General features: G+C 49.7%; 12 protein-coding genes across 12 annotated transcripts; 6 read left to right on the forward strand and 6 right to left on the reverse strand.

Annotated features, from left to right (window-relative positions):
• Positions 1-677: 677 nt before the first annotated feature.
• Positions 678-1,193, reverse strand: Asppvi_001552 (uncharacterized protein; the record flags this gene model as incomplete). Its single annotated transcript, XM_043297847.1, has 3 exons — positions 678-683; positions 733-1,002; positions 1,074-1,193. 3 exons carry the CDS (start codon positions 1,191-1,193, stop codon positions 678-680), a joined length of 396 nt encoding a protein of 131 aa, XP_043153782.1.
• Positions 1,194-3,498: 2,305 nt separating this feature from the next.
• Positions 3,499-4,249, reverse strand: Asppvi_001553 (uncharacterized protein; the record flags this gene model as incomplete). Its single annotated transcript, XM_043297848.1, has 2 exons — positions 3,499-3,635; positions 3,697-4,249. 2 exons carry the CDS (start codon positions 4,247-4,249, stop codon positions 3,499-3,501), a joined length of 690 nt encoding a protein of 229 aa, XP_043153783.1.
• Positions 4,250-6,843: 2,594 nt separating this feature from the next.
• Positions 6,844-8,610, reverse strand: Asppvi_001554 (putative xylosidase/glycosyl hydrolase; the record flags this gene model as incomplete). The annotated part of the gene is made up of 2 exons (XM_043297849.1): positions 6,844-7,833; positions 7,882-8,610. The coding sequence occupies 2 exons, from the start codon at positions 8,608-8,610 to the stop codon at positions 6,844-6,846; spliced, it is 1,719 nt and encodes a 572-aa protein (XP_043153784.1).
• Positions 8,611-10,001: 1,391 nt separating this feature from the next.
• Positions 10,002-11,244, forward strand: abfII (putative extracellular glycosyl hydrolase/cellulase; the record flags this gene model as incomplete). The annotated part of the gene is made up of 2 exons (XM_043297850.1): positions 10,002-10,074; positions 10,130-11,244. 2 exons carry the CDS (start codon positions 10,002-10,004, stop codon positions 11,242-11,244), a joined length of 1,188 nt encoding a protein of 395 aa, XP_043153785.1.
• Positions 11,245-12,839: 1,595 nt separating this feature from the next.
• Asppvi_001556 (uncharacterized protein) lies at positions 12,840-13,234 on the forward strand (the record flags this gene model as incomplete). The annotated part of the gene is made up of 2 exons (XM_043297851.1): positions 12,840-12,918; positions 12,981-13,234. The coding sequence occupies 2 exons, from the start codon at positions 12,840-12,842 to the stop codon at positions 13,232-13,234; spliced, it is 333 nt and encodes a 110-aa protein (XP_043153786.1).
• Positions 13,235-13,672: 438 nt separating this feature from the next.
• Asppvi_001557 (uncharacterized protein) lies at positions 13,673-14,047 on the forward strand (the record flags this gene model as incomplete). The annotated part of the gene is made up of 2 exons (XM_043297852.1): positions 13,673-13,784; positions 13,959-14,047. 2 exons carry the CDS (start codon positions 13,673-13,675, stop codon positions 14,045-14,047), a joined length of 201 nt encoding a protein of 66 aa, XP_043153787.1.
• Positions 14,048-15,811: 1,764 nt separating this feature from the next.
• Asppvi_001558 (uncharacterized protein) lies at positions 15,812-17,594 on the forward strand (the record flags this gene model as incomplete). Its single annotated transcript, XM_043297853.1, has 2 exons — positions 15,812-16,194; positions 16,241-17,594. The coding sequence occupies 2 exons, from the start codon at positions 15,812-15,814 to the stop codon at positions 17,592-17,594; spliced, it is 1,737 nt and encodes a 578-aa protein (XP_043153788.1).
• Positions 17,595-18,011: 417 nt separating this feature from the next.
• Positions 18,012-18,674, forward strand: Asppvi_001559 (YukJ family protein; the record flags this gene model as incomplete). Its single annotated transcript, XM_043297854.1, has 1 exon — positions 18,012-18,674. One exon carries the CDS (start codon positions 18,012-18,014, stop codon positions 18,672-18,674), a length of 663 nt encoding a protein of 220 aa, XP_043153789.1.
• A 360-nt stretch (positions 18,675-19,034) lies between these two features.
• Positions 19,035-20,405, reverse strand: Asppvi_001560 (putative PTH11-like integral membrane protein; the record flags this gene model as incomplete). The annotated part of the gene is made up of 6 exons (XM_043297855.1): positions 19,035-19,427; positions 19,480-19,493; positions 19,542-19,606; positions 19,668-20,059; positions 20,110-20,214; positions 20,262-20,405. 6 exons carry the CDS (start codon positions 20,403-20,405, stop codon positions 19,035-19,037), a joined length of 1,113 nt encoding a protein of 370 aa, XP_043153790.1.
• A 1,565-nt stretch (positions 20,406-21,970) lies between these two features.
• On the forward strand, positions 21,971-22,195 carry Asppvi_001561 (uncharacterized protein; the record flags this gene model as incomplete). Its single annotated transcript, XM_043297856.1, has 1 exon — positions 21,971-22,195. The coding sequence occupies one exon, from the start codon at positions 21,971-21,973 to the stop codon at positions 22,193-22,195; it is 225 nt and encodes a 74-aa protein (XP_043153791.1).
• Positions 22,196-22,350: 155 nt separating this feature from the next.
• Asppvi_001562 (Zn(II)2Cys6 transcription factor domain-containing protein) lies at positions 22,351-24,114 on the reverse strand (the record flags this gene model as incomplete). Its single annotated transcript, XM_043297857.1, has 2 exons — positions 22,351-23,986; positions 24,038-24,114. The coding sequence occupies 2 exons, from the start codon at positions 24,112-24,114 to the stop codon at positions 22,351-22,353; spliced, it is 1,713 nt and encodes a 570-aa protein (XP_043153792.1).
• A 695-nt stretch (positions 24,115-24,809) lies between these two features.
• Positions 24,810-26,423, reverse strand: Asppvi_001563 (putative MFS transporter; the record flags this gene model as incomplete). The annotated part of the gene is made up of 3 exons (XM_043297858.1): positions 24,810-26,068; positions 26,112-26,174; positions 26,228-26,423. 3 exons carry the CDS (start codon positions 26,421-26,423, stop codon positions 24,810-24,812), a joined length of 1,518 nt encoding a protein of 505 aa, XP_043153793.1.
• Positions 26,424-27,318: the final 895 nt, after the last annotated feature.

The following is a 27,318-nucleotide window of genomic DNA, read 5'->3' on the forward strand; positions in this document are numbered from 1 at the left end:
ACGGTGGCTGCAGCCTGTTGATTCGTACAAGGACTCGGGAATACCAGCAACAAGAGGTTAGTCCATCGTCTAATTATGATCCAGGCATCCCTACGCATCATCCATGACGCCACCATAGCTGGCATGAATATGTACCAAGCTGCAGAAGAAAAAGACAGCTCTTCAAATGTCTTGCTGTCTGTTTGTGCATCTGATGATGAGTCAATGCATCATGTCACCAACACCCCATGCCACACTGGCCATCGTTGAGATCGATCCAAATATCTGCACCAGAAACAACAACCTGGGCCATAACCAATATGAAACAAGCCCTTCTTAAACACTACACGGGCTGCAGCATCTCATATCTCTTCCCTCTCAATGCCTTCCACTTGAATGCCTTCCACGCGTTCAATGCAAAGGGGAATAATGCCCAAATAACGAATATGACGAAGGTCATCGGAATGGTCGCTGCCCAGTATATCCAAAAGTCCTCGGACACTTTCCAGTGACCATCATCGTTTTTGAAGAAAGGGGTGCTGAATAAGGTCTAGCTATTGAATGAGAAAAATAGTCGCTGGAAGGAAGACAAGCAGACGCTGACGTACAGAGATGAACGTGGCTGGCAGGAATACCATAGTCAATATCGATATTGACTTCATCACCGAGCTGTCACGCTGAGTGATTCTATTAAATGCCTACCCCTGGTAAATTCCATGCACATTTGATACTTGAGACCATGAGGCGCCTTACCACGGTGGTCTCCGTCTTCAGTCGCTCATATAACGACTTTGAGCGCAATAGCAGATTTTGAATCATCAACATCTGAAAGCTCACATATTCCTGCGCCTGCTCTTGATAGGTCTTGTCGATTTCAGCTGGCAAACAGACGTAAACTCGTCTCTGCTGTTCCTGTATCTTCAGAAAGGTCCCAACCATGGCCTCCAGGACCTCTGTGACATGAACTCCATGGCGAGACAATTCGTTCATGTTCTCGAAATTCGCTCCTATTTCGACTCTGCTCTATTATAAAGGAGGATTCGTCAGCGCAATAATTGCCTCTCGAGCAGAGGCATCCGAATGATGAAATGTACCTTCTCAATTTCCCGAACAGCATCCCGGATCCGCCATACAGACTGATCGTACAACTTCACTATCTCGTCAATCAACGGCACATGCATGCAAAACGGATCTTTCAAGTCCAGCGGGGCCATCTTTTGAAGGGATGTCTTCAGGTCATGGCGTAACGCTTCTGGCGCATCAACACACAATATCCTGCAACAGTTTGGGCTGTCCCATCTGGTGAAGACACCGATTTCATGCCATTTGTAGCCAATAGTTCGCCCATATGTCGCTTTTTGACCGTCGATTAACTTTACCAAGCAACGGAACCATGTAACTAATGCTGTGATTAGCTTTCTCAAAGGGGGCTTCTCAAGGAAAGACGGGGGAAGAATGAGATATTCACCATAGTTTTGCAGCTTATTGTCCTCGTCATAGGTTCCCCTGCATCCAAAATACCCATTCAGTTTAGTGCATGTACCGTTCATCACGAAATGAGGTACGCCGAAGTGCCGCAAAATCCTTGCACGATCATGTTCTGACTGTGGATATGAACGCGCATCAAGAAACCTGATGAACGACAAAGTTTGTTCTATGAGCGACAAGAATCCCAATATTATTCAGATTCCAGTTAGAAAGTGTCATCCATACAAGTAGCATATCTCCGGAAGAGTTGTGGTCTATTTGATCGGCTCAATTAGCTATTTCCAATAAGGCTATAAAGTGCATACCTTCAAAAGGTCAATTTCCCCAAATTGCCAGCTTCCGCGCTCTGCAAAAGCCGCTCATTAGCTCAATGCCCCTGGCCAAGCGAAGCGAAGGTGAGAAAAATTGGCACCGCGGTTCTCCAAGGATGCAGCCATGCAATTCAATGTCGCCATGACTTGTGGCTTCAGATCTGATGAAGGCGGGCGAGCCTTTGTTGTGCCTGGTGAGGAATCGTGGTTCTGAGATAACTGGTATCAACAGTCTCATAACCGCTTGGTTCTCGATCCTCAGATTGGCGAAATTTATCCGTAGAAGGGTTTGAGTAAGGTAACTACCAAGGAGTTCAAGGTCCGAATTTTAGGATACGTATGGACGGTTCAGTAGGAGGCTGGCTTTAATGCAGTATGCTGAGATGCCAGCGCTAATTAGGCTACAAACATACAGCATTTACGCTAATAACAATGTAAGAATTTTACTAACAGTGTTGAGCAGCTCAGCTCTCCCATTAGACTGGCTTTAATGCAGGGATGTGACATGCTGGTGCTAGCTAGACCACCAATAGTATTGGTTCGATAAATAAGGATACAAGAATAAAAAGAAACTAACAAAGTGTTGGCCGCTCAGCCTTGTCCGTTAGGCATACATTTGTGCGCATATGGATGAGGTACTCAGCTCTCCTTGGTGCCTGATTCTGAGTAGTAAAATGGAATGGATTAAATTCCTGCATACTAAACAACTCGTCAGCCAAACTCGCTTGGAAAGACAAACCAGGTGCAGCGGCACAAGATAGTGGCCCTCCCACCATCTTATGTGGTTGAACCGTCACCGTGGAGGTTGTATGCAATGCAAATGTCGAGCCTTGTCCAATATCCATCCACAACTCTTTGTGGCTCACAAGTCTCACAACAGCGAGTTAAAATCTGTGGCTTGCGGCCTAACATGCTATTAATTATCAGTATTTTGAGTTAAAACTAATGCAAACCCTGACATTTTGTCAGGTGGTGAAGAGGTGGTGGAGATTCATGTATCTTCACCCTTCAGCCGCGCTCATAGGCGTTGCAATACCTGCGGCTTGGCCACCTGCGAGCCAGAAGCATATAAAATCAGGAGCTGAAATACAAGGTCTGATATTCATCGTTCAATACGTCTGTGATTATGCAGACTGTCATAAGAATAAGAAGTGGCAGCACTACGCTTCGGCCACTGCTGCATCTACTATGAAAGCTGTTTTGGAACGATATACTCGAATGGACAGGCGGTAACCATCAGCCGCAGGTGAGAAAAGTGGGATATCTCATGGATCAATGCAGGCCATAAATGAGAAATAGTCAGCTGCTAATTCATCCTGTTGCTGGGTCTGCAGAGATCTACTAGGTCGTTGCTACTGGGATCTGACTATCTGCGTAGGGTCCATCCTCGAAATCCTTGCTTAGCATTTCAACTGTGCTTCTCCCTATGAAATTGTTTTGTAAGGATGTGAGCTTAATTGCTACTTCAAGCATCGAACTAACTATAAGACGACGGCAGATATGGTCTGGATATCCTTTATCCGTGTACAATATTGGGGTTTACTCCATGCATATTTCCTTGAACTACACCTAATCCCAGAGCAACTGTCCCCTGGACAGCCGTGATGTTCTAATTACCGCTCTTTTACCGATAGCGGCGGTAGTGGTCACAACGGTTGACAGGCCCTATGTATTGTTCCATAACAGGGCTACTTAGATATCTACTTATACATAAGTTGAGCTACTCCTTCCACTCATCTCTGCCTAGTTTGACAATATCGCCCATTTCCACCACCCAATATTTCGACGGTGCTTTTCCCTCTTCAGCCATACGGGCAGCTGCTACGGCTGCTCTGGCAATGACGGTTTGATCTTGACCTGCACACCACGAGTCAGTTCAGTGTATCAAAACAGTTAGTAGCAATTAGGCTGGACATACCTAGCTTGTCCTGGACGCCCTGTCCCAGCTTATTTATGTTCCCCACGAGATTCTCCAAGAGCGCAGCTTTGGGATTCTCCCTTCCGATAATCATACCTGGCCTCAGGATAATAGCATGCTCAAAGTCAAGTTCCTTGATGGCATCTTCCACGCCAATCTTCATCTTCGAATAGGGCAAGTAACGAGCAAGAAAGCCTCTAATGCCTGCACCCGAAATGAACACGTACGTCTTGACTCCCGCCTCCTTTGCTGCTCGGGCGTTCTCGATACATAAGTCGTGGTCAATCTTCCACTGATTCTGGAGTCCACCCGCTGCCGCTCTGGTGGTGCCGACTGCGTTGAAGACAACTGACGGCTTGGGTGAGAAGGAGGAGATCATTCCGCCCCACTTGGAAGTGTCACCTTCTTTAATGGCTTCGAGCTTGGGTGATTGGACATTTGGTAGTCTCCTTGAGATTGTTTTGACGGGTGAGAATGCGTCTGTGGCAAGAAGTGTAGCGAGAATTTGAGAGCCCACTGCTCCTGTACACCCGAACACTGCTGCCGTTGTCATGGCGAAAATTATATCTTAATATTCGTATTTTTGGGTACAGTCTGTTTCCGATAGAAATATCTACAAGCGAGGAAAGAAGAGTGGTACGACTACGAAAAAAGGGAATGACGTTGATAGCAGACGGGATAAGTTAATAACCATAATCTAGGCGATTCTAGGCAGAGCGCTGCTGACGCTTCCTCCTGGCGGTTGCTCACGTGATTCAATGCCAGTTCCAGCCAGAGGAAATCCAGATATCCAGATGTGACAAACAAGAACTGTGAGCTGGAGCAATAGCTACTACGTTTGCTTATCATGAGTTTGAAGTATACGGTTGGATTGGAACTATTATCTCTGGATCATAAGCGTAGTGTTTGCCACTGTTGGATGTGATCACTCCATCTAGGTGTATAGGTCATGCTCTATATATATAAATGCTGAATTTCGCTGAATTTCGCTGGAATATATCCGTGCCATTTACCATATTACTGGCCAGACCATGTATATTCAAGAAGGGCCAATATCGAAGCCGGATCGTATTTAGATACAATGCTATAGAATGACAGTCATCGACTACCTTGGGGTAGGATATGCATTAGATTAAGGCAGGAATGTGTATATGGCGATACCAACTTCAATGATTTGAGTAATAGGATGGTGAAGTAAATAGGTCATTAATTATTTCACGTCAGATAGTAGGCGGAAGACATTGCTGCAAACCGACAAATATCCCTCCTGATGCTCCTTTACAACCAGCAGATTTGCCTTGTACTTTGTCTTGCTCAGAGGGCGGAATCGATCGAGCGATGGACCATGATCCTTCCACTGATATTCTTGCCCGTGCTCGATTATCATCTTATGCAGGATCATTTCATGCAGAAAGTGTTCGCTGCCGTAGAGGCGCCGAAGGGAAAAGCCAGGACACCCCCCTTGTCCCCAAGGCAGCTCGATCGCAACTTTAATTGAAACATTATCTGGCATTCTGTCAAGAGCTAGCCAGTGATAGCCCTCCCATATACTCTCATCCCATCGGAGAAACTGGCCGGTATAGTGCCGTACTCCACCCCAGCGATCTAGGCCGCATTCCTGTCGATTCCGGCATTCTGCTAGAACAGCCATGATGTCGCCCATAAGGAGATAGCCTGTCATGGATACGATTAAATAGAATCTAAGCAATAAATCAGTCTAAGAGATTGCAGCAAAGGCCAGAGGAATTTCTACATTCTGTCGTCATCACAATAGTCTCCGTAGCATTCAACTAGCACTCGCTGGCAGGGAGGCTGCGTGGCTAGCATGGTCGTCCATGACCCAGGTTTGTCATAGATGTCTTCCTCTAAGCTGAAACCCCCCTGTTCTTGATCTCCAGGGTTTGCTGTATCTTTGGATATTGAGATGCCTATTCGGTTGAAAGCAGGGTTCAGCTTCCATGTTTGTTCACTGGAGATCGACCGCGTTTGAGCATCCCTAGTATTCGGGAATCGATACCAGCAGGCCTCCTGGAGGGCCGAAGATGTTTGGATAACATCTCTCCAGTTACGGCATACGCGCTGCGCGCGAATGATTTCCACAGGATTATTCAGCTGCAGGATTATATGCTCGGCAAGCTCATAGATGCTGAAAATTTGCTCAGCAGATGATGGCATTTCCAGGACTTCTGCGTAACGTATCACGTATGTACTGGTAGCTAGTATTGATCTGCCTGCTTGATTGCAGTTAAGTGCTGGTTACGAGGTGACTCACTCTCCGACCAAATTTGGTATCGCGATGGAGCAATACGAGGTGACACCCACAGTGGTTCCACCGCCAAGTCCTCCAACCACGTTAATTTTTTAGTTAACGCCTATCAATGGAGGGATTGAGTCAATTAATTAGGACCGGCGACTCAACATCGCCTAGACCATACGAGGGCAGGGGTCGTCCATGGCCCACAAGTCATGGCAGGGGTACATCGAACTGTAGCCTAAGACAAACTATGGTCCGTTTATGTAATGCCGAGAGAAAATACGAGCAACACCGTCGGAACTATACAACTTTCACATGTTATAGGGCTACCCTGCTACAGCTATATAAACCCTAGTAAAGCCCACAATGACAAGGTAGACAGACAAGGACAACAAGTTCAATATCAACACTGCTTATATTCGTAAATTAGGTATGATACTCCCCTCTTCCAGTTCCCCTGCTGTTTGATTTCCATGATGAGTATACCTTTCACTCGCCGAAATGAAGCATCCTTTTGCTTAAGTTGGATGTCATTGTGATTATAATTGAGGTTCCTGACATTTTCATTACATGCTTTTCTTCTTATTCCATTATGGTATTGGAGAATTTTACTGATGAAATAAAGTTGCACAAATAGTGAGAGGAATCCGAGGAACCCGAGGCTGAAGTCTTCCGGCTTCATGGAAGGTGACATGATGCCCAACTGATACCGTTCGAAAGATTGTACCGGTGGAAATATCTAGGGAATGCACTTCATATTGATAGAGAATCACTTCGTGGAAAGTCGGTCACTAGATAATCTCTGGAAGCTACGCGCAGAATGCAAAGTCAACTTCAGCACCCATTCCTGCTCTACACAATAGACCTATTATGCCTGGTTACTGTGCGGCCCGCTACAAACACTGGGAATACCACGGATTCGCTGAGGAGCATGTCGAGCCACTCGCACAAGCGGTAGGCCCCGTCCAGCCGCTGCCACCGCACTGGCCCCATTTAGTTTGAGTAGCCCCGGCAGTCGGAGCAGTGGTGACGGTACTGGGCTGCGAGACCGTAGTCGTGCTTGCGCCCGAAGACGGCGCACCGCGTTCCATCTCGAAAGAGTTAACCAGCACACTTCCACCAAGCGACACAGTAGCGTAGTTGAAGATACCATACCGATAGCCCATGAAGAACTCMCAGGTATTGTTCAGCGTGTACGGTGTCCCAATAGACTGGAAGCTGGAGCCATCGGTGCTGTAGTAGAATGCCGCCGTCCTGCCGCTGCCGGGCTGGATGTTGGCGTATGCGCGCAGCCAGATCTTGGACGGGCTCCCGGAGAGATTGACCCCTGCAACCTCGGAGCCCGTTGATAGGGTGTTCCAGTTGGAGTCCATCGTGAGACCTGCGACCATGCTTACGCGGAAGACGCCGCTGTTGTTGATGACGGCGACGTATGCAGAGGAGTCGCGGAGCATGGCGAGGCCGCTCCGGTCTCCGGGCTTCATGTTGCTGATTGTCAGCTCGATCGTTGCGGTGGAGTCTGGCCCTAGGATGCGATGTGAGAGGGTGTTCCGGGCTGCGTAGAAGTTGGTGGTTACGGTGGCGGTCTTCAGTGTTAGGCCGTTGTTTACGCTGTAGTAACTAGGGTTTGGGTTGTGGTTCCATTCCCATTGAGGGCCCAACGTGGTGCCCTGGAACGTGTCTTTTCCTGTAGGGGAGGACAGGGGATGTGGGGTCAAAGGGTATGGGTACTGGGTTCCCCAGCCTCCATTCACTGTAGTTATTGCTGGGAACCCGTCGGAGCCCCAGGTAATTGGAGCGAGAACTGGGACTCTGCCTCCAGGGTAGCTGTCGACGAAGGCCATGTAATACCAGTCCCCAGATGGAGTATCGACAATGCCGCCCTGTATCTCGTCAGCTCAATTCTCTCTTAATTATAGAGGGCTACATACCTGATGGGGCACACCACCTCCGGTAATAGGAGTTGCAATGTTCTTCAAGAGTAGCTTCTGAGTGTATGGGCCCCACGGGCTGCTCGCCTTGAGAACATACTCGGCATTGGCAGGGAGCGTGTTGAAAATATAGTATTCGCCATTGATTTTGTAGAACCGCGAGCCCTCAATTGCTCCAATTGTGGAACTGAAGACCTGCTGCGTCTTCACCTGGCCGAGCCCGTTGGAAGAGAGCTGGGCGACGGAGATGGTAGTCCCTCCGTACGCCACATACATTGTATCATCATCGTCGATGAGCAAGCTGCAATCGTAGTAACAAGTATTGATAACACTACTCTTTGTCCAGGGCCCTGTCACCGAAGGAGCAGTGTAGATATATGTAGTGCTGAACTGAATGCACCCAATCCAGTACCACAAGCCATTGCTCTTACGATATCTGAGGGTCGAAGCCCAGATACCTTTGACGTAGGCCTGACCCCCGTCGAGGTTATAGATGGAGCCCCAGTCCAATGTAGGCACAGAATGCCCGACGAATTCCCAGTTGACTAGATCGTACGACTGCAGGATAGGAGCACCGGGAGAGTAATGCATCGTTGATGCGGAATAGTAGAAAGTGTCATTCACTCGGAAAATATCGAGGTCAGCCAGGTCCTCCCATAAGACCGGCTGATTGAAATTTGCGCCGAATGCGGCGGCCACGAAGGAAATTGCGCATATAATTCCTTTCATCTTGCAACTAACTTGGAACCTGAGATTTGGTCTTGTTAGTTCCTAGGCCCGCTGTCTCCATTTATAAATCGTCGGCAGCATCTTTTGACAGGACAAGTGTCTCGGTTCACTCCACTTGCGAAAGAACCTCTATTTACCGAAATCCCTGCTATTAACAATGCATGTTAGGCATTCAGAGCATCATACCTTGCGATAATCAGCGGTGTTGATTGCATGCGTGGCAGGGAGCGTTGACGGAGCTAAAGGATGTCGAGCGTGAAATGGTAGACACTAGGGACGGAGCATGCACCGAATCAGCAATTATAGCGTGCCATAGCAGTAAGCTATCATTCGGTGAAGTTTCGGCTGATTCCAGCTTTTCCAGCTTATTGCCAACATGTGGAGACTCCGACACTGACGGACCGTTTCCCCGAGTAGCCCGTATGGGGCATATCGCTTTTTTCCAGACCTTCAATGTGCAAGACAAGCATTGCACGGTAGATAATAGTCTAACTTCTTAGCCGAATCAATCTCCGCTCAATCTACTGAAAACAATAAGCAGTGCCTATTCCCCTCATCCTGGAATCTGGGGAAGAGCCCCTCAGGTGCGAGGATTCCAATCGCCTTCCTCAGACTAAGCAAGAATACTGATATCTTCGACCCAGTGTAACTTTCGGCCTCTGGGTTTCTGCCTGTGGTCTTGCTGGAATAAACCTGTTAGGACGCCGACTCCGGATGGAATTGAAAAAGGGCCAAACCCCGCTTCGAATCCTAACTGCTTAAACGCAGTCTACCGGATCGTTGCAACCCCCACAGCCCTAGTTTTGCTTATGCACCCCATATCAGGGGGCATATGCATCGGTGGTGAGAGATGCAGATTGGTTAGCGACGTTGACCCAAGCACGTAGTTAGTAGATCTTTTCCAGGAGGAATCAGAATCCCCCGCAAAATGCCAGGCCCTACGCATGCTTCGCGGAGTATACCTCAAATGCCGCTCGGATGGACCATTCAGATTGGGATATTTGTGACAAGTCTGCTACTGAAGATTATGCGGGGTCATAAAGGCCAAATTATTGCTGAAGATCCTCGTGGTTGGTTGATTTTAGCCAAAAGGCGTCTCCGGTCATATTAGACTATCGGCTAATATCCAGTCTCTGCACCATCCCAAAATACCCAAACGAAGGCATTATAGATTACTGTGGCTCAAGCGTTGCATTGCTTTAGCGATTCTCCGGTGGAGAGCATCTTCTTGTTTAATGCTGTCGGCACCTGTTGATCGTCGCCTATGCCGAAGGAGGCCTTTCCTGCTTTAAAACGGGCCATGATTGTCGATCCTTCATGCGCATCTGTGCATCATTCATAGAGCAAAACTTCAAGCTGGTATAATCTTTACTACGCAATACGGATTCACGATGAGAGCTATAGGAGTGACACTCCTCGGACTGGCACTGGCCGTCCAGGCTCAGCAATCGCTGTATGGCCAATGTACGTCAACCTCCTATCCTTCTCAAGGCATAAATTATCACTAACTTAACATGAGGTGGTGGGAATGGCTGGACGGGCTCGACTCAATGTGTTGCCGGTGCATGCTGCAGCTCTATCAACGCCTGGTACTATCAGTGTCTCTCTGGCAACTGCATGCCCAGCACCACTATGACAACCACCGCTACACCCACAACCTCGACAAGCACATCTGGCGCTACAGGAAGCCTGCCCACCAGTTTCAAATGGAGCTCGACCGGTGCGCTAGTTGGTCCCAAGAACGACGGCCGCAACATTGCGGGAATCAAGGACCCCTCTATCATAGAGGTTGATGGCACATACCATGTTTTCGCCAGCACTGCTCAAGCGTCAGGCTATAACCTTGTGTACTTCAATTTCACCGACTTTAGCCAAGCGGGGAATGCTCCCTTCTTCTATCTCGACCAGAGTGGGATTGGGACAGGTTACCGCGCTGCGCCTCAGGTCTTCTACTTCCAGCCGCAGCAGCTGTGGTACCTGGTCTACCAGAATGGAAATGCTGCCTACTCCACCAACAAGGACATTAGCAATCCTGCTGGGTGGAGTGCTCCTACGAACTTCTTTAGCAGCGTTCCTAGTATCATCTCTCAGAACATTGGCAGCGGCTACTGGGTGGATATGTGGGTTATTTGCGACTCATCCAATTGCTACCTCTTCTCGTCCGATGACAATGGCCACCTCTACCGCTCACAGACCACTCTGAGCAACTTCCCCAACGGCATGGGCAACACGGTCATTGCCCTTTCTGACTCGAATCCCTATAATCTCTTCGAGGCTTCCAATGTATATCATGTCGGAAATGAGTATTTGCTCATCGTGGAAGCCATTGGGAGCGATGGGTATCGGTACTTCAGGTCCTGGACGGCACCCTCGCTCACGGGTACATGGACTGGGCTTGCGAACACTGAAGCCAACCCCTTTGCCCGTTCTAATAATGTGGTCTTCTCCGGGACTGCCTGGACCAAGAGCATTAGCCATGGCGAGATGGTGCGCACTCAGGTGGACCAGACTATGACCATCAGCCCGTGCAAACTCCGCTATCTCTACCAAGGTATGGACCCGTCGGCGACGGGTGATTACAACTCTCTTCCTTGGAAGCTGGCTCTCCTTACGCAGACCAATTCTGCATGCTAGTTGGACGCAGGGAGAGTCATTCGAACATACTTGCACCTGACTGTGGCCATACTCGCACGGAGAGCAAGCCCTGCAGTTATCATTGGCTTTGGGTTAGTTCAGAACAAAGGATGTACCTAGTGCATTTTAGTACTTTCTGAATATACCTGTATTCATTCAAGCCAATAGGCGTATGTGATAATTAAGTGCACTTGTGGCCAACGACAAGTTTCTGATATATATATTGCTTGATCGTACCTAAAACAACATAAAGTAGAAGAACATAACAAATTTCTTGTGGCACGGGGCTTGGGAGCTAGAAGACAACAGCATAGCCAGATAAGGATTATAAGCTCGCATCCAACGTCAAAGTTCAGTCTCATATCTACATTGATCAACCCACTTAATTCTTTCCTCACACGGACAACCCAGCAATACAGCCTGGGCTTAACTCTTCAATGCTCTCAATTGACGTCCTTACTCTCTCCAGATGCCGATATCCTTTGCTGCTTCTCAATCCGCTTCCTCAGGTAATGAGTGTATCCCATCAAGGCGAGAATCCCAAGACCAACCGCGAAGGCGAGATAGTCGACCCTCCGGTCGCAAACTGACTCCTCATTCCACAGACCACATATCTGATACGAGACGATCAGAAAGGCAAAAATTGCCAGCAGAGTTCTGGTTCATGCTTAGTGAAGAGCAGAGCAGTCTAGGTGCCTGACTTACTTGAAGATGTGTCGAGCAAATGGGTTTATGAGGTATTGGGCGATTGGGTCTCTGGGGTAGGAATCGACTATTGAACAAAGAGGTGAGACCGGGAGCTCATCGTCTGATACTGATATTGTCTGCACAGTAGGTGCTGGGGCGAGTGTATCTGATGTGGCGGGCTGGATGTTATGCATTGGTTGAATTGTTGGTAAGTGGTGGAGAGTGGCTGAATGAAAATATGTATGAGCTACGGATATCAGGCAATTGCATTGAGCCTGCCCGCTTTTCTATCTGGCCAATAGTAGCTGATGTTGAATGTTGAATGTCTCATGCTTGTGTGGGCCCTGAAATGTACCTAGCGACTAGTCCGGATGGTAGAATAGTATTAGAGKCGGAGCTATCCGAGTGTCCGATAATGATACTTGCGCAAACTGGTAGCGGACGGAAGTAGAAGATAATGATATGACTATCAAACGATAAAGCTACTGGCAGAGTGGTAGGATGCTGAGATTTCGCAAGTGCTATCGAACCAGGAGACTTTGTTATTGGGAGTTGGGACACCAACATTACAAGTTTACCTAATATCAACGCACCAGCCCTACATGCCTTGCGGTACCGTTGCTGGTCTTAAGTGGACCCTGCGTTGGGGATTGCAACGTTCGACCATAAACTAGCCTTATATTTGATACCTCCCCAGCAAAACATTCGCTATCTGTACGGGCAAGTTAAGCGACGGGGCGGTGTGTCGAGATCTCGCTCACCAGTTCAACTTCACCGATGGCTTGGACTCCGCGCTCAGAGACAGCGGATACAGCTAAGACTTTTTACAAAATATTGATGTCCCCGGGGTGAGCTTTGACAAGCGTGGCTCCCAGCCGTCCTTGAAACACCGCTCTATTGCGCGTAACATGACTCAAGACGATGGGAGCGTTTCCGATGTTGCATTGTCCTACAACGACAACGGCGATATCAAAATCTGGCTGGCTGGTGATTTCAGACCGTGTCCACGGATGACTAAGATCAGCCTGCTCACGAAAAGCGCTTCGAAGGTGCTGGCTTCAAGATCTCCTTGACTATCCGCCAGCAGTCGAGGCTCACCCGTGCCAACCAGCAACAGATGTCCCATGCCATTGCGAACGACTGGGCTTCCGATGCCGTCGGGTATAACATGGCTGACTGCATTGGACTTGTCAAGACAGATCGCACTGCTAACTTCTACTTCCGTATCATCCCTGAGACAAGAGGGTTCGGGCTCAACTATGAGAGTGTCAATGTCCGTGGCCAGCTCGCTGGATTCTTGTAATGCAGAAGTGAGTGTGAGTGGGATAAGCGCGGTTTGAGTTTAGTAAAACTATTTCCACGTTTGTCAAACAGCACGTATATTAGAATACCGAATTCTAGCATACTCAAGTGATACATATATAGTTCACGAGGTACTCCGTAGTGCGTACCATGACAAGCCCTGCGGCAATATAAAACTAGCTGGAGCAACTCATTATATCTAATAACAACGCCGGTCTACTGGAACAGTCAGCCTGGAGTCTGCACTTGGTATTTTCCCTCTTCTTTCTCCCCCTTTCCCCCAAATTTGATACCTCCTTGCTCTCTGTGTTACATTTAAAACTGCATATTCTCACGTGATGGAGAACAACAGTGAAATTCCCCCGCCCCCCTGCACTCTGAAGCTTGAACAGCTTTGAATTACATTAGGTTCACTCGCTCAGACTTTTCTCTATCAAAAATGACATATAGGGATGCCAAAGATTGGACGAACTTTTTCTTCTCCCAGAGTCCACCTGACTTGACCAAACTCGACCTCGAGACTCAAGTGGATTTCAAGCGTTTCCGTCCGGGTAAGAAGTGGATTTTGTGGAACTCACTACCTACAGGTAGACCCAGTCGTCATGGTCGAATTCAAGTGCTATGGGTAGTTGTTGAGTACGACGAAAGAATGATTCGTAGGTACGTGGCCAAGGTGGTGAGTAGGGCGCCCGCAAGACTGGTTTATACATGATGCTGATGTAAAGCAAGTTCCCTGACTACACTGAACATGACGCCCAGCTCCAGCTCCAACGTGTTCCAGACTTACGCAATCGGGGTTCAGCGGTCGTTATGAATGAACTCGACCCCTTTCAGAATGAAGCCAGGGTGTTTCACCGCATCGAGAACAATTGTGCCAATGCGCGGATCTATTTTCCCCGATTCTATGGTGTGATCACCGACCTTGACAAATCTGACTTTTGTTCTGGCTATCCTAACCGCCGGGCGATTATCCTTGAAGCTATTAAGCCAGAATTATCTTCTCGACGTATCCTAGCCGCAGATAACCACAACGAAACTAGACACATTGAAAGTCTAAAGGAGCGGCTTCAAAATCTAGAACTAAGTGATTTTGAAAGAGAGTTCTATTGCTCTCTACTCACTGACCGCTGCCGCCGTCTATCAGCATTGCACAGCCTCGCGATCACTCATGGCGATATGAAAGATGAACACTTTAGGCTTCCAGKTGACTTCTATGATACAGTTCTTTACGACTTCTCTATCTCATACACTTTCTCTCCCGAACCACCTTACTTGGTGAATTTCCGGTCGCCTCGACCATTGGAGGTTATATCAGATTACGAGCTGAGGTGCGTTGAGCATCAAGTATATGACCGGTAGGTGGTATATCACAACCTTTTGACATATGACTGACCTTGCCTGAAGAGCCAAAGAGCTGGACCTTCGTGATCATCTTGCTAAGTCAGCTGGCGCTGCTGAGAAAGATATCAAAGATGCACTCTTCCAACCTGTCCAGGATGAACCCTTGGAATTAATAATTCTGAGAGTAAAGATCAGGCCTGATGGTTAGTCTCCTCTCCGTCCCCCTCTTCCCGCAAGCACATCATTTATTTCCTAATAKCCTTCTCAATGCCCTCGTTAAACTCGGTCTTCCCTTTCCTCGAAGCTATTCGCCCACTTCATGACCCTACTTGGCATATCCGTAGGGGTCGGCAGCTGGATTGCTATGAATCAGTCTGGTTGTTTCTGCAAAAGACTCCGGCTACGCCAAATCCGGTTATTTTGGTATCAATCGGCCAACGGCTCCTGACTGATGCTGGACGCTTGGCTGCAGAAAGGGGTTGCTTCTTACTTTGTCTGGTTCCCAAGGGATGGTGCGTAGACGGACTCTGTGACCAACTTCTGCGAGTTTGCACATCAACGCTACCCAAGACCGGACATATTATTAGTCGGACCAACTTTTATGAGTACAAGTGAAATCCAACAGTGGTAGTGCCTCAAATTCCGAATTCTTTGGTATCCCATCAAGCTGCATCATCTAGAGAACTGTAGAAATACACTAGATAAGACAAATCAGGACGTCTCAGCTCCTTTACTGGTCAGATGGTCCGTGATTGTAACTATGCAGTAGGCTAGAGTTTCAGTGGTGTCATTAAAACAAAGCCAATGTCCCTAAATCGAGGCGAAGCCAACTTACCACTCATTCCAGTAACAATGTGCAATATGATCCTCACAAAAGCCAAGACAATTTTTGAAAAATGGTCTTGATTCAGTTCAGGTACTCCATACAAGTGATATTCGAGAGCCCGAAGTATATCCTCATCCTCGTCATTCATTTCTGCACACTAGGCTGACTATAATATCGGGTACATGCAACTTTAATTGACTTTTCAGGCTTATATTAGCTTACTTTCCTACATTAGCTACCCCGCACCGCCTGAAAGCCTGCGGTCTAATGATCGGACGGCCCCTTTGCACGGGGGAAGTACCGGAGAATGGCCCGATTACTGAACACCCCCTTCACCGATGTATATATCTCTGCAGCCCCGGAGAATTAAATCAATTTCGTAGAAACTGTGGCCTACTTGGACTGTGCAGAATGCATCTGATAGTAAACATCCTCCAGATCATAGCCATTGCGGCTCTGGCAGCTCCGTCGTTTGCAAGTGCTTGCCCCCAAGAATCGCCTACTGCCAGAACAAAAAACGGAACACTGTGCGGCGTGCGTCTGCCTTCATTCTCCCAGAATGCGTTCCTGGGTGTCCCATTCGCCCAGCCACCGGTCAACGACCTCCGACTACGGCATCCTGTGCCCTACAATAAGCGGTACAAAGCGTACCCCGCGACAGCGCAACCAGCCAACTGTCCCGGCTACGCTGGATTCGATGTCGGCATTGGCCCGTTGAGCGAGGACTGCCTGTACCTCAACGTCATTGTCCCGGATAATGCTTCCCTGCAGGAGCGACTGCCTGTACTGGTTTGGTACGTGGATCCCTTTCTCACCTTGAGTAGAGGTTGACAGTTACAGGATCTACGGCGGCGGGTTCACAGCCGGCGGCGTCGCTGACCCCAGATACAACATGTCATACATCGTCCAGCAGTCTGCAGCAATTGGCAAGCCCATCATCGGCGTGAGCATCAACTACCGTGTCGCGGGCTGGGGTTTCCTCGCGTCGAAGGAGGTTCTCGCGGCCGGGGCGGCTAACATCGGGCTGTATGACCAGCGGATTGCCCTGCGGTGGATCCGCGAGAACATCGCGGCATTTGGCGGCGATGCGGAGAAAGTCGCTATCTGGGGCGAGAGCGCAGGGGCATTCAGCGTGGGGTACCATCTTGTTGGATTCGACGGGAACAATGAGGGCCTGTTCCGCGCCGCGATCATGGATAGCGGGACGATGCTGGGTCCTGCGCTTCAGGATGCGGATCTCATCGTGGCTGAGGATGGGTACCAGGCGATGTATGATAATGTTACGGAGACGGTGGGGTGTAAGGGTGCGGAGGATACGCTGGCGTGTTTGCGGAAGGTGCCATACGAGGTACTGTTTAAGGCGTTTGAGCCGCAGATCTATACTCCTGTTATTGACGGGGAGTTTATCACGCGCAAGCCGAGCGAGACGCTTGCGCTGGGCAAGGTTGCAGACGTCGCGGTGCTCGTTGGAGCGAATACGGATGAGGGAACGGCAAGTTTCTGGGGTCCGAGGGGGACGCTGAATACCACTGCAGATGTTGCTGCGTATATCCGCACATTGAATGGCGGCGGATTGAGTGATGACGAAGTTGCGGAACTGCTGGCTCTTTACCCTGATGATCCTGCGCAGGGTTGCCCGTACGGTACTGGCGCTGAGCGATTCGCCAGTCAGGGCTGGATGTACAAGCGAGGCGCTGCCATCGCGGGCGACATATTCGTGCATGCTGGCCGGCGCGGGCTGGTGGAATACTATACCCGAAAGAATAATGCCCAAGCCAAGCGTCGACAGAATCCGGTGTACAGTTATCGGTTCGACCAGCCGCCCTGGAATGGGGTCCTGGAGTTGATTGCGACGGTGCCGCCGGTTTACAGCACGCACTACTCGGAGCTCATCTTTGTGTTTAACAATCCGTCGCAGAAACTGTCAAACTATATAGGACCGTATCTGTCCTATCATCAGCTGTCCGAGTTCATGTCCCGGTCTTGGGCGTCGTTTGTGCATGATCTGGATCCAAATGGTCATGCAGTGGACGGTGCACCATACTGGCCACGATATGAGCTGTCGCAACCGAAGAATATTGTCTTCCGGACCGTGGACAAGTCTGATGGGAATGGGAGCTACGTTGAAGAGGATAGCTATAGAAAGGACCAGCTGAAGTGGTGGAATGCGCACTGGTCTAGGTTGAGATGTTGATCATTGCATTCCGTACGTCAGAACTTTATTAAAGTCAATTAATGAAAACAGGATGTCCCAAGCGCCAGGTCATTAAAGGATAACCAATTATTGCATTACAGTTACAATGTCCTAGTGGGGTAGCGTAGCTAAGCCTGCTAAGCAACAGGCTAGTAGGACGTCATGACGTTGCCTGCAGAGGACGGAGGCGGAAAAGTGCCGAATGCAGCTGAATATCCAGCGCATCCCAAATAAATGTCGCCATTTCCTCAGCACGTGTAGTATCTTCAAGTTTTACTGGCTGATAACCTATCTCTAGTTCAAAGCGTGCGCGTCACACATTGCGACTACATAGCCTGTGGAGTACTTAAACCCCGATACCCCATCCTATCTTCTACCAGTCCATCACACCACACGCTCAAATCCTATACAGAAAACATGGGAATCCCAAATTACGGCGTCTGGGTCGCCTACCCAACGCACTACAGAGCCCAGACAGAAGAAGAAGACCCCAGGACCCCGCACATCTACCTGTACTTCACCGACGGCACCAGCACCAGACAGTACCAAGCCGCCATCAACGTCAAATCCACCGACAGGGACACCCGCCTCGTCTTCTGGTTTGACCGCGCCTTCTCCCATTCAATCACCCAGACCCTCTCCGACCTAGATGGAGGGTTCACTCTCCTCAACCGAGACGGGATGAAAGGACTGGATTACATCCGCACAGAGGGCCTGGTGGATATAAAAGCAGGCAAGGTCCTCCCGCACGACATCCCCGGGCCGAACAATGATATCCTGGATTCCCTCGATCCGATCCTTTCGGACGCGATTGCGCAAAAGGCAAGGATGTATGTGTTTGGGTCGTCGTTTGGGACGGGGCTCCATGATGTGCATATGAACCAGGGGAGTCTCCCGCAGTTTGAGAACGGTGTGTATGAGGACGGGGCGTTGCTGTTCGAGTTTGAGGACGGGCACTGGGAGGCGGTGTTTTTGGCCTTTGCGTCGCAGAGGATTCGGACCGATGAAACCGGAGAGGCGGTCGAGGGGAGTCCAAATTTGGCGAAGATTTTGGGAGCTGATTCAGATAGTCGACAGTAGTAAAGGGCTCAGTGTTCTTCTTTGATTGTAATGGTGGAGTCAGTTGGAAAGCCGAAGACTTGCAGCCGTGGTGCAGATGGAGAGTCTCTAGTACTGATGTTTCCTGCGCGCTGATTAATCCAATTGACTTGTATTGAGTTTATATTCACAAAACGATCAAATGGCTTCATGAATGTGAGGGTTCCATGCCCTCCATCCGCCTGCTGAGTGGGTCATTAAGGCTAGCTTCAGTGACTTAGCAACCCCAGCGACGGGCGGACCTGATAGCGCTCGCCAGACTCGCCAGATCGAACTGGCGGAGATAGGAGAAACTCTGTGCAAAGCGCAGATATTATTTGGGTAAGTATGAACCCTCTGCACTCACGCTCCCGCCTCGGACGTCGAAACCTCAAAGGTCCGATGCACACCGATTTTAGACATAGACCGCATAGGCACCGAGTGCGACTTTCCATTCGGCTGCTCCGTATTCGAAGTCATGAAATCCGCGGCGTCGTTTCTCTCCGCCGAGATCGTGGTTCCAAGGTGGACGTCCTTGGGGTTGCTCTTATCATCATGGCCGGACTGCGCGGTGTTGCTTTCGAGGTCACCCAGGGGGAACTGGTGCTGGCGCTTCCTGCTCTCGGGACCGGACGAGTGGAAGATGCGGTAGGAAGATCCATTGCGACTGTGTAGGATGCGGAAGAGAGGGCGGAGGGTGGCGAGACTGCCGGCTGTGATGGCAAGGCCGGTTTCGATGTTGGACCAGATTGCGATCTATATTGTTAGTATCCTGTGCTCTTCGAGAAATGGCTGCCTGAGAGCTCACCTGGACGGTTGCATCTATATTCTGTTAGAGATGGTCAAAGGTGATAGATGGGGATGACTTACAGAGGAAATCTTTATCGCGAATGGTTTGAACGAATGGAATCCGGATTATAATAGCAACGCTTGCTCTGACGAGAATCAATATCATACTGAAAGGCTCTGGCATCTTAAATGCACAAGCGGACTTACATGCATGCCATGCCCAGGAGACCCGCCACAGCGATCTTGGTCCGCCTGTTCATCTGCAGATTGCGCACGAGCAAGATAGGCAGCAGGCCTACAGTCAGGTCGAAAAGTGCAGAAGACACGCTGAACAGGTACAACATGATGATGATCGCATCCACGTATCCGCATTTGCCATTGGTGTCACCGTGCATACGGGTCCAGAAATAGGATACCGGCGAGCATTGCACCATCATGAAAATGAAAAAGATGATGCCAACAATGACCGTGAGCGCGGTGACCGCGTACATGATTCGCCTATGAGCTGGACGAACCATGACACGCAACAAGAACATGGCGACGGATATCTTGCAGAGAATGGATGAGATGGCGTACCCAACGTCGCAGAGGAACCAGTACTGGAGCTGTCAGTGAAGTCTGAGCCTGAGTCATTGAGGACAGTACAAACCTCCATAGCGACCGTTCTCTGCTTGGGAGTCAAATCGACGAGATGCTTCCCCGTTCCCCAGAGAGAGCCTCCGATCATGCATCCTGAGAACATGACATAAAATAACTGAAAAGTCAGCATCGCTTCACTCCAATTCTCGGCAGGGAGCATACCATTGACAGGATCATGACTGTATCATCCCAGCCAAACGCCTTGACAAGGCACAGTCGCACATAGCAGCGCAGGATGACCGCGATGCTTGCCACTGTCAGAAAAGCGGCCGCCACACCACGGACCGCGGCACTTTCGTCCACCATGACGCTGCCACAACGCGATGATATACAATATAACTGCGCTGGATTTAGATAGATGCGCGCGCCTCCTTGAGTGAAACAAAGTCGTTGAGCATACTAAAGTCACTACAGGGAAGGGCCGCCTTTGAATACTACAGAATTGAAGGGCCGCGGCACTGGGAGTACTTCGGGTTTTTGCACGGATTAAGGCAATACTGTTCTGTGGATTATCGGACCTTCGTACCATGTTCAAACTGGACCATTTTCCGGGTTGCCACCAGTATCCATTTGCCAGGCTCGCGGGGACTTTGCTGTTTAAGGGTTCTGTGGTGGGCCGTCCCAGGGAATTCCATGGTTAAGCCCCGATTTATCTTTTATGACCAGGACAGTCTACTGGACTACTCCGATCCAGATCCGCAACATCCGGAATCCTGGCCACTCGTGACCACTCATACTGTCTTATTCCACGTGGCGATGTCCTATAAATCGAGCCGTTAGTCGCATTTTGGGTGTAGCTGGACGGAGCTGACGTCCGAGAACCACTCTTCCGAATCAGGAACCATATCCGTGGCCAATGTGTTTGACTCTGAAGCTTTGCGAGTGCGAACCATGGATTTGTGTGTCTTCTCGGCTGTGACACCCGGCTGTGAATCTTGCTTCCCCTGCTTGAGCATTGGCAATTGGAGGTGATCAGCAATTCGGGGTAGCGGAAGTAGATTCAACCGCACGATCTATAGAGACGATCAATGCAAGGGTCCCTTGCTTATTAGGTTTAAAGGTGGAATATACTCGGCTAGGATTAATAGACATTCTACTAATCGTCCATCAGATAAGAACATGAAGCACATTTTCAAGGTGTACAGATAGTCCGACACAGCCCTAGTTCTCAGACTACCCCCCAAGCCCCCCTGGTCGCTATTCAACATATCTGCCATTTCAAGAAAGGCGATCCATGAGGAATCTATCACAGCGAACAGTGAATGAGATACAAAGGCAATTCAAACCTCAAATGAGCCACTTAAGGACCTTTGACTAGCAGATGCCCTATTTTCCAGCCCATGTAATCAGCCATGGACGCATGCCAGACTCAATCTGTGGTATATAGGTCTGAAAAGGAGGAGATGGAAAGCCTGACTAATACATGGCCAATCTCCCAGGTGATTATTCAGATCTTTGCCCTACTTCCAGGACACCAGAACAAAGCCTCTTGAATAGCATAATTTCCCGTCTAGGAAAGCGAAATAACATAATCAAATCCCGCCATTTGATTGGTCTGTTCGGTTATGACATCAGAGCTATCCGCACTTGACTCAATCGGGCCGTAGCTCGTGTAGGACCCTGACAAAAATAGAGCAGAGGCAGGGATATCAAGCAGACTGCTCGCGAATAGCTTAGCGCTTACACACGCACATTGCTACTGTGGTTGATACGATGGCAGGAGGGGGAAGAGATATAAGGGGGTTTTCCTCCTGCAAACCTCATTCTGTTGGGACCTCGTGAACAAGGTAGAAACAGCAATTGATTCAGCAGGTGAGTAAATGCTCCTGTATCTGCTCTATGCAAGATGCTCATGATACAATGCAGTCAAAATGGCACTCTCCAAAGAAGCCGTCATCCTTCTTGTTATTGTCGGTTGCGTTGTTTCGGTTCTGATCGGCTACTCTATCCATTATATCTCGACGAACGGCTTCCGCGATGACCAGACTGAAAAGGACATGACGTACGAGCAGAAGGAGTATATGCGGAATCTGCGGCTGAAGAATATGGAGATGCTGGCTGGGCAGGCTCGAGTGAAGCTCTCCAGGGATCCTTGACGAGTCTGAGCTGGGGACCCGGGGAGTGCCATACGTGATAGACCTGCTGGACAGGTAATCATCTGATGCATTGGGCGAGAAGTTCCTATTATGGTGCTCGCATGTCATGAATTATACCGAAACCTGTCTGGGAATGACATGGTCATAGAGACATATCAATAGTCAATCGGGACAATGTCATGGACCATTCGCCACGTCTTTGTATTTTCATCAAATCGATTCCGTGAAAACCTGAAGTAGGTCTGATCAGGCCTCCGATTCCACTTGGAGATGTCTGGATCGCCTAATAGCCAGGGGTCGTCTAGCGGCTGGAAAACGCTATAGCCGTGGATTCGAGATTCCTCCGGTATCAATGTTGTAATAGTAGATTCGATCTCACTTCTTCCACTTTCTGGAAACGTTTTCGTCCAATGACTCCCTTCGCCATAAGAACCTGCGCATCCAGGGCTAGACCCGTTGAATATAGTCCCTGATTCCTCATATTTAATAAAAGATTCCGCTAATGTCGCACCCGGTGCACACCTGTACAGCGCCTGCACTGGAGGTGCCTTTCTCAATAATTCCAAGGCCCTTCTGCGCAGCCACGGGTCACGGCACTTAATAGCAGTCATCAACAACGAGAGACCAGGGCCCGTCTCCAAGGTGAATGGCGGCTGCCTGCCATTCGGGCCAGCTGAAGCTTCGAGATGTACAGCGGACTGTTCAACAATGAGCCGGAATTGGGGTAGAAAGGCGTCGTATGCGGTCTCCAGATGCTCAGTGGAAACGGCGGTAACAATCGATGTGACAGCGTGGAAGGAAAGCAAGAGAGAGGTCAAGCCAATAGGAACTTCCGACGGGTCAGATGAATTCACAAAGTCGGTGTAGGCGCGATGCCACTTTGCCAGTCGTTTCTGGAGATCTTTCTGTTTGCTCTTGAATGCTAGGGGAACGGCGCATCCGGGGCCCTTAGTCGCAAAATGCTCCTCAACAGAGCGCTGGAAGATCATGCCTTCTGCAGCGAGAGCAGCCATTGCGAGACGGGCTGAGCTAAGTGAGGAGAATATGTTTTCGGTGCGACCCTGCATTTCCTCGAGTAAGCCACTGACAGGGACGCCTGAAATACGCTGCGCAATTGTGCCCAGTCGTAGGAAAAAAGGGATGATCGTATCTTGCAAAAGAGCGAAGTCCGTGCAAGACCCCATCCTAGTACCACCTGCCCGGAGGTCGAAGATGAGGCCTACCCCCTGCTGGTACAGCCGTAGCGCCTCATCCACCCGCCCTTGCACCATTTCTATGCAGATGAACAAGATGCAGCTAATCAACGCTACATTCATGTCAACACTGCCCCGGTCAATTTGTCTGCGCATAGTGGCTAACGAGCGCGAGTACCAGCGTAAGGCATCCCTGTGGCTAGGACGCAAGACCTGAGATCCGTTGTTGTTTTGCCTGGGCCAGACAGGATCGATGCAGGGATCTGGATTCTCAAAGAGGGCACTAATGGCGTTGATCGCATCCCACACTGCAGGCTCAGTCCGACATACCTGGGTCAGAACACCGACCCAAAAGTCGATTTCCAGCCCCCCGCCAATGAATGACGCAGCATGTTGGGCATAATGAGCGAAGGCCCGCCGCTCTAGCCATACCCTACTCGGTGAAAGCGAAAGCGGCCGGTCCAGGACCGGAACCACGCTAGATGCTGATGTTGAGGCATGGCGCGATGGAGCTGGGCTAGGGTAGTCACACTTGCGCCCTGTGCTGGTGCATCGAATACAATTGGGCTTTTCCTCTCCGCATTTGACTTTACGGATTCTAGGACGGTCAGTGTCGGCTGAACGACGGGGGTCATCCTAGGAATCGCACTTGCAAGTCGTACATCCGTTCCGCGAGCGAATTGGCACGGAGGATGGTTTGGCCAAGGGAATCTTTCTGTCTTTCATTGTCCCGTGCATCTTAAGCCATAGCTGATAGGGGGTTAGTGACAGATATGCATGATTCAGCTCTCTTAGCAATCAAAAGACTAGAACAGATCGGGTTAGTTCTGTCTATTTTTATCATCCTATTCTTATTAATATTCCACATTGTTTCATATGTCTTGCTTCTTCCTACAAGTGGAATCGTGACTTTCAATAATACCTAGATAATGCATAAACACCGGCCAGAGGTAGTACCTCCTCTGCCTCTTCTATAGGCTGCAAACAATTGGAGTGTACGAGAAGTCGACCGAACTCCGCAGTGGAAGATGTTCATTTACGCCGATTAGAATAGCAGGGATTCTACGTCCTGTCAATGTCCGATACCAGTAGTAGAAATCTACAGAGATATTCCTTACATAAGGGCATTCATCCATTGGTTGCGTCATCTCTTCGATGAGCATCCAACATGACGGTTAGACGTCCACGACATCTTGGGTGACATCGTTATGTTATTCTTTACCCCACGTCCTTACCCCACGCTACTGCCGTAAGAGACACTGAGCTTGAAGATCCKGGGTAACATGCCCGTTGTCCAGGAGCAGAGTCATATCTGACAGCGTCTACGCGAATGTTACATTGCAATACGAGTGGGGGTCATCTCCAACGCATTTTGACATCTGCAAAAAGGTCATATCATCATCATATTTCATAGCCAAGAATTACAGGAACCAACGAAACTCCCTCGCCTTCGGCCCATCCCTCAACCTCTCCGTCGGCACCTCCTGCGCCCGCAAGCGCACCCCATCCCTCCGATCCCGCCGCTTATTATCAAGCCACATATAACACCCTAGCAACGCAGCGAGACACGCCCCCGTGGCGCCAAATGCCGCCACAGTCACCAACGCAGGCATGTACTTGGGTTTATCCCGCGCGCGGAACACATTGCTACTCACCAGCCCCATGAGATTCGCCAACGGCACCCCGATACTCGTCAGCAGCACGCGGCGGCTCTCGTCCGCGACGTTGTTGTTGTACCAGGTGCTCAGCAGGACGGACGGCGCGGACGTGCCCCAGGTCATCATGAAGGTGGCGAAGTAGGCGAGGCGGATCTGCCCCTGGACGTCGTTGATGGAGGCGTAGATGATGAAGCCGGTGAATGTTAACAAAAACCCGAGGACGATGAATGGGGAGCGGAGGCGTGCGGCGTCGGAGGAGAAGGCCAACAGGAGGAGCATGACGGCGCCGGTGACGTTTGGGGCGACGGTGTACAGGTTCGTTTTGACGGGGGAGTAGCCGAGGCGCTGGACGATCTGCGGGAGAAAGAGCGCGACGCCCTGGATGGGGACTCCGAGGCAGATTTCGATGCAGAGAAAGGCGTAGGTGGTGGGATGTTTGAAGATGGCGAGGGCGTCGCGGAAGCGGAACTTGTCGTTGACGACCGCGCTGGAGTCGACCTGGATTCGGTGGAAGGCGAGGGCTTTTTCATCTTCAGAGAGGAATCGGGCTTCAGCGACGCTGCGCGGGAGGTACCAGAAGGCGAAGATGGAGAAGAGCACGGTGGCGCCGCCTTCAATGATGAAGAGGTAGCGCCAGTTGGGGATGGAGGAGCCCTTGATCTGAAAGACGCCGAAGGCTATCAGACCCGAAAAGGCGTTGGCGATGTTGGAGGCGGCATAGAAGATGGCCAGCCGTCGGGCGAGCTCGCCGCGCCGGTAGAATGTGGTCAGATAGTAAATGACCAGTGGGAAGAATGGGGCTTCGCACATGCCCAGGAACCACCGAAGAGCAAAAATGCCGCCAAAGTTCTTGGCTGATGCCGACAGCAGGGTGAAGGAGCCAAAGCAGAACATGAGGATGGGCAGCACGCGTGCCGGACTGTAGCGTTTACCGAGCATCGCACCGGGAGGCGCGAAAATCACATATGGAATAAAGAAGATGGATAGCAGCAGGTTGTACTCGTTGGGTTTGAAGYGGAGATCTACACCATTAGTTTAATTTCTTCATGCGGGACTTGAACCTACCCCCGCTCATTCCATCCGTTTCTGCATTTCCCAGGTTTCCCTTGTCCAGCGCGTTGAAGAGATCTGATCAATCAGTATCAGTATCACGATTTCCAAAATAATGCGGGAAGACTTACACATCACAGCGAGAACAGGGAGTAATCTCAGGTCAAACCGGCGACAGAGAGCCCGTTCGGCCTTATGATCGACTACTCGCACTATATCCTCCACCACTCCAGGCGCAGAGCCATAGTTCTTCAGATGATCGCCGCTCTCATGAACAGACTCATTTGCAGTGGATGTTTTTGTATCGTCTCGAGTTGTGTCGGACATTATGTTCGACGCCATGATCCTATCGATGGTGAAAGTTCAGGACGGATGCTGGGAGATATACACCACTGGACGCAAGGGATATACTGACTCTTTCGAAGTTTATAAATCAAGGAAATGACATGCAAGGCAGTCAGATATATATCAGCACGATTGAATCATCGCTTATCATTGTGCTTGCCCAAAGGCAGAGTATCATCAGCCGGTTGATGTTAAGATAAGCAGATAGCATGGTGACACGGATCCTTGAAGATGTAACCCCCACGCTATTTCTCCGCATTATCCTGTTGATAGATGATCAATCATTCGTTGGATAGCACCTAGATGAGGGGAAGATGGATGGTTGGACGAAAGCGGCGATCGTTGTCAGATGAGGTTGCATCCGTGAGGAGAAGTAGGCACTATCAGCACGGTACMTCTCTAGCAGTGGCACTTGGCCAGAGTTTATTAAATATGTATGTTTCCTTTCCTTTACACTTCTGCCTTGCTATTTCTAGGTTCTGATTAGTTAGCCCTTCCTGCATTAGCTAGTTTATGCTAGCTATATAAAACCAGACCATTAATCAACTCCTTTTTCATGGGTCGGAGCAACACTGCTTTAGCTTCTACGCGAGTAATAATTATACAATATTTAAGGAAGAAGACTTCCACATGTGGCACATGAGAAATCCGCTTGAGATCCTGCAAGGTAGGCACCAAGGAATCTGAGTATACGACTTCAGAAGAAAACCGGCTTAAGTGGTCGCCTCGTGGTGGACCAGCAAAGAGTCACCCTATCTACCGGTGCTGCTTCATTCACTTGGATCATACAAGAGGAAGTGCAGCAGGAGGACGAGGCGTTATAGTCTTAAAAAACTCATCTGAGGTTCGTGATACATTCTCCCAATTGTAGAATGAC

Source organism: Aspergillus pseudoviridinutans, assembly GCF_018340605.1.
Source record: "Aspergillus pseudoviridinutans IFM 55266 DNA, scaffold_1, whole genome shotgun sequence".
Taxonomy (NCBI): domain Eukaryota; kingdom Fungi; phylum Ascomycota; class Eurotiomycetes; order Eurotiales; family Aspergillaceae; genus Aspergillus; species Aspergillus pseudoviridinutans.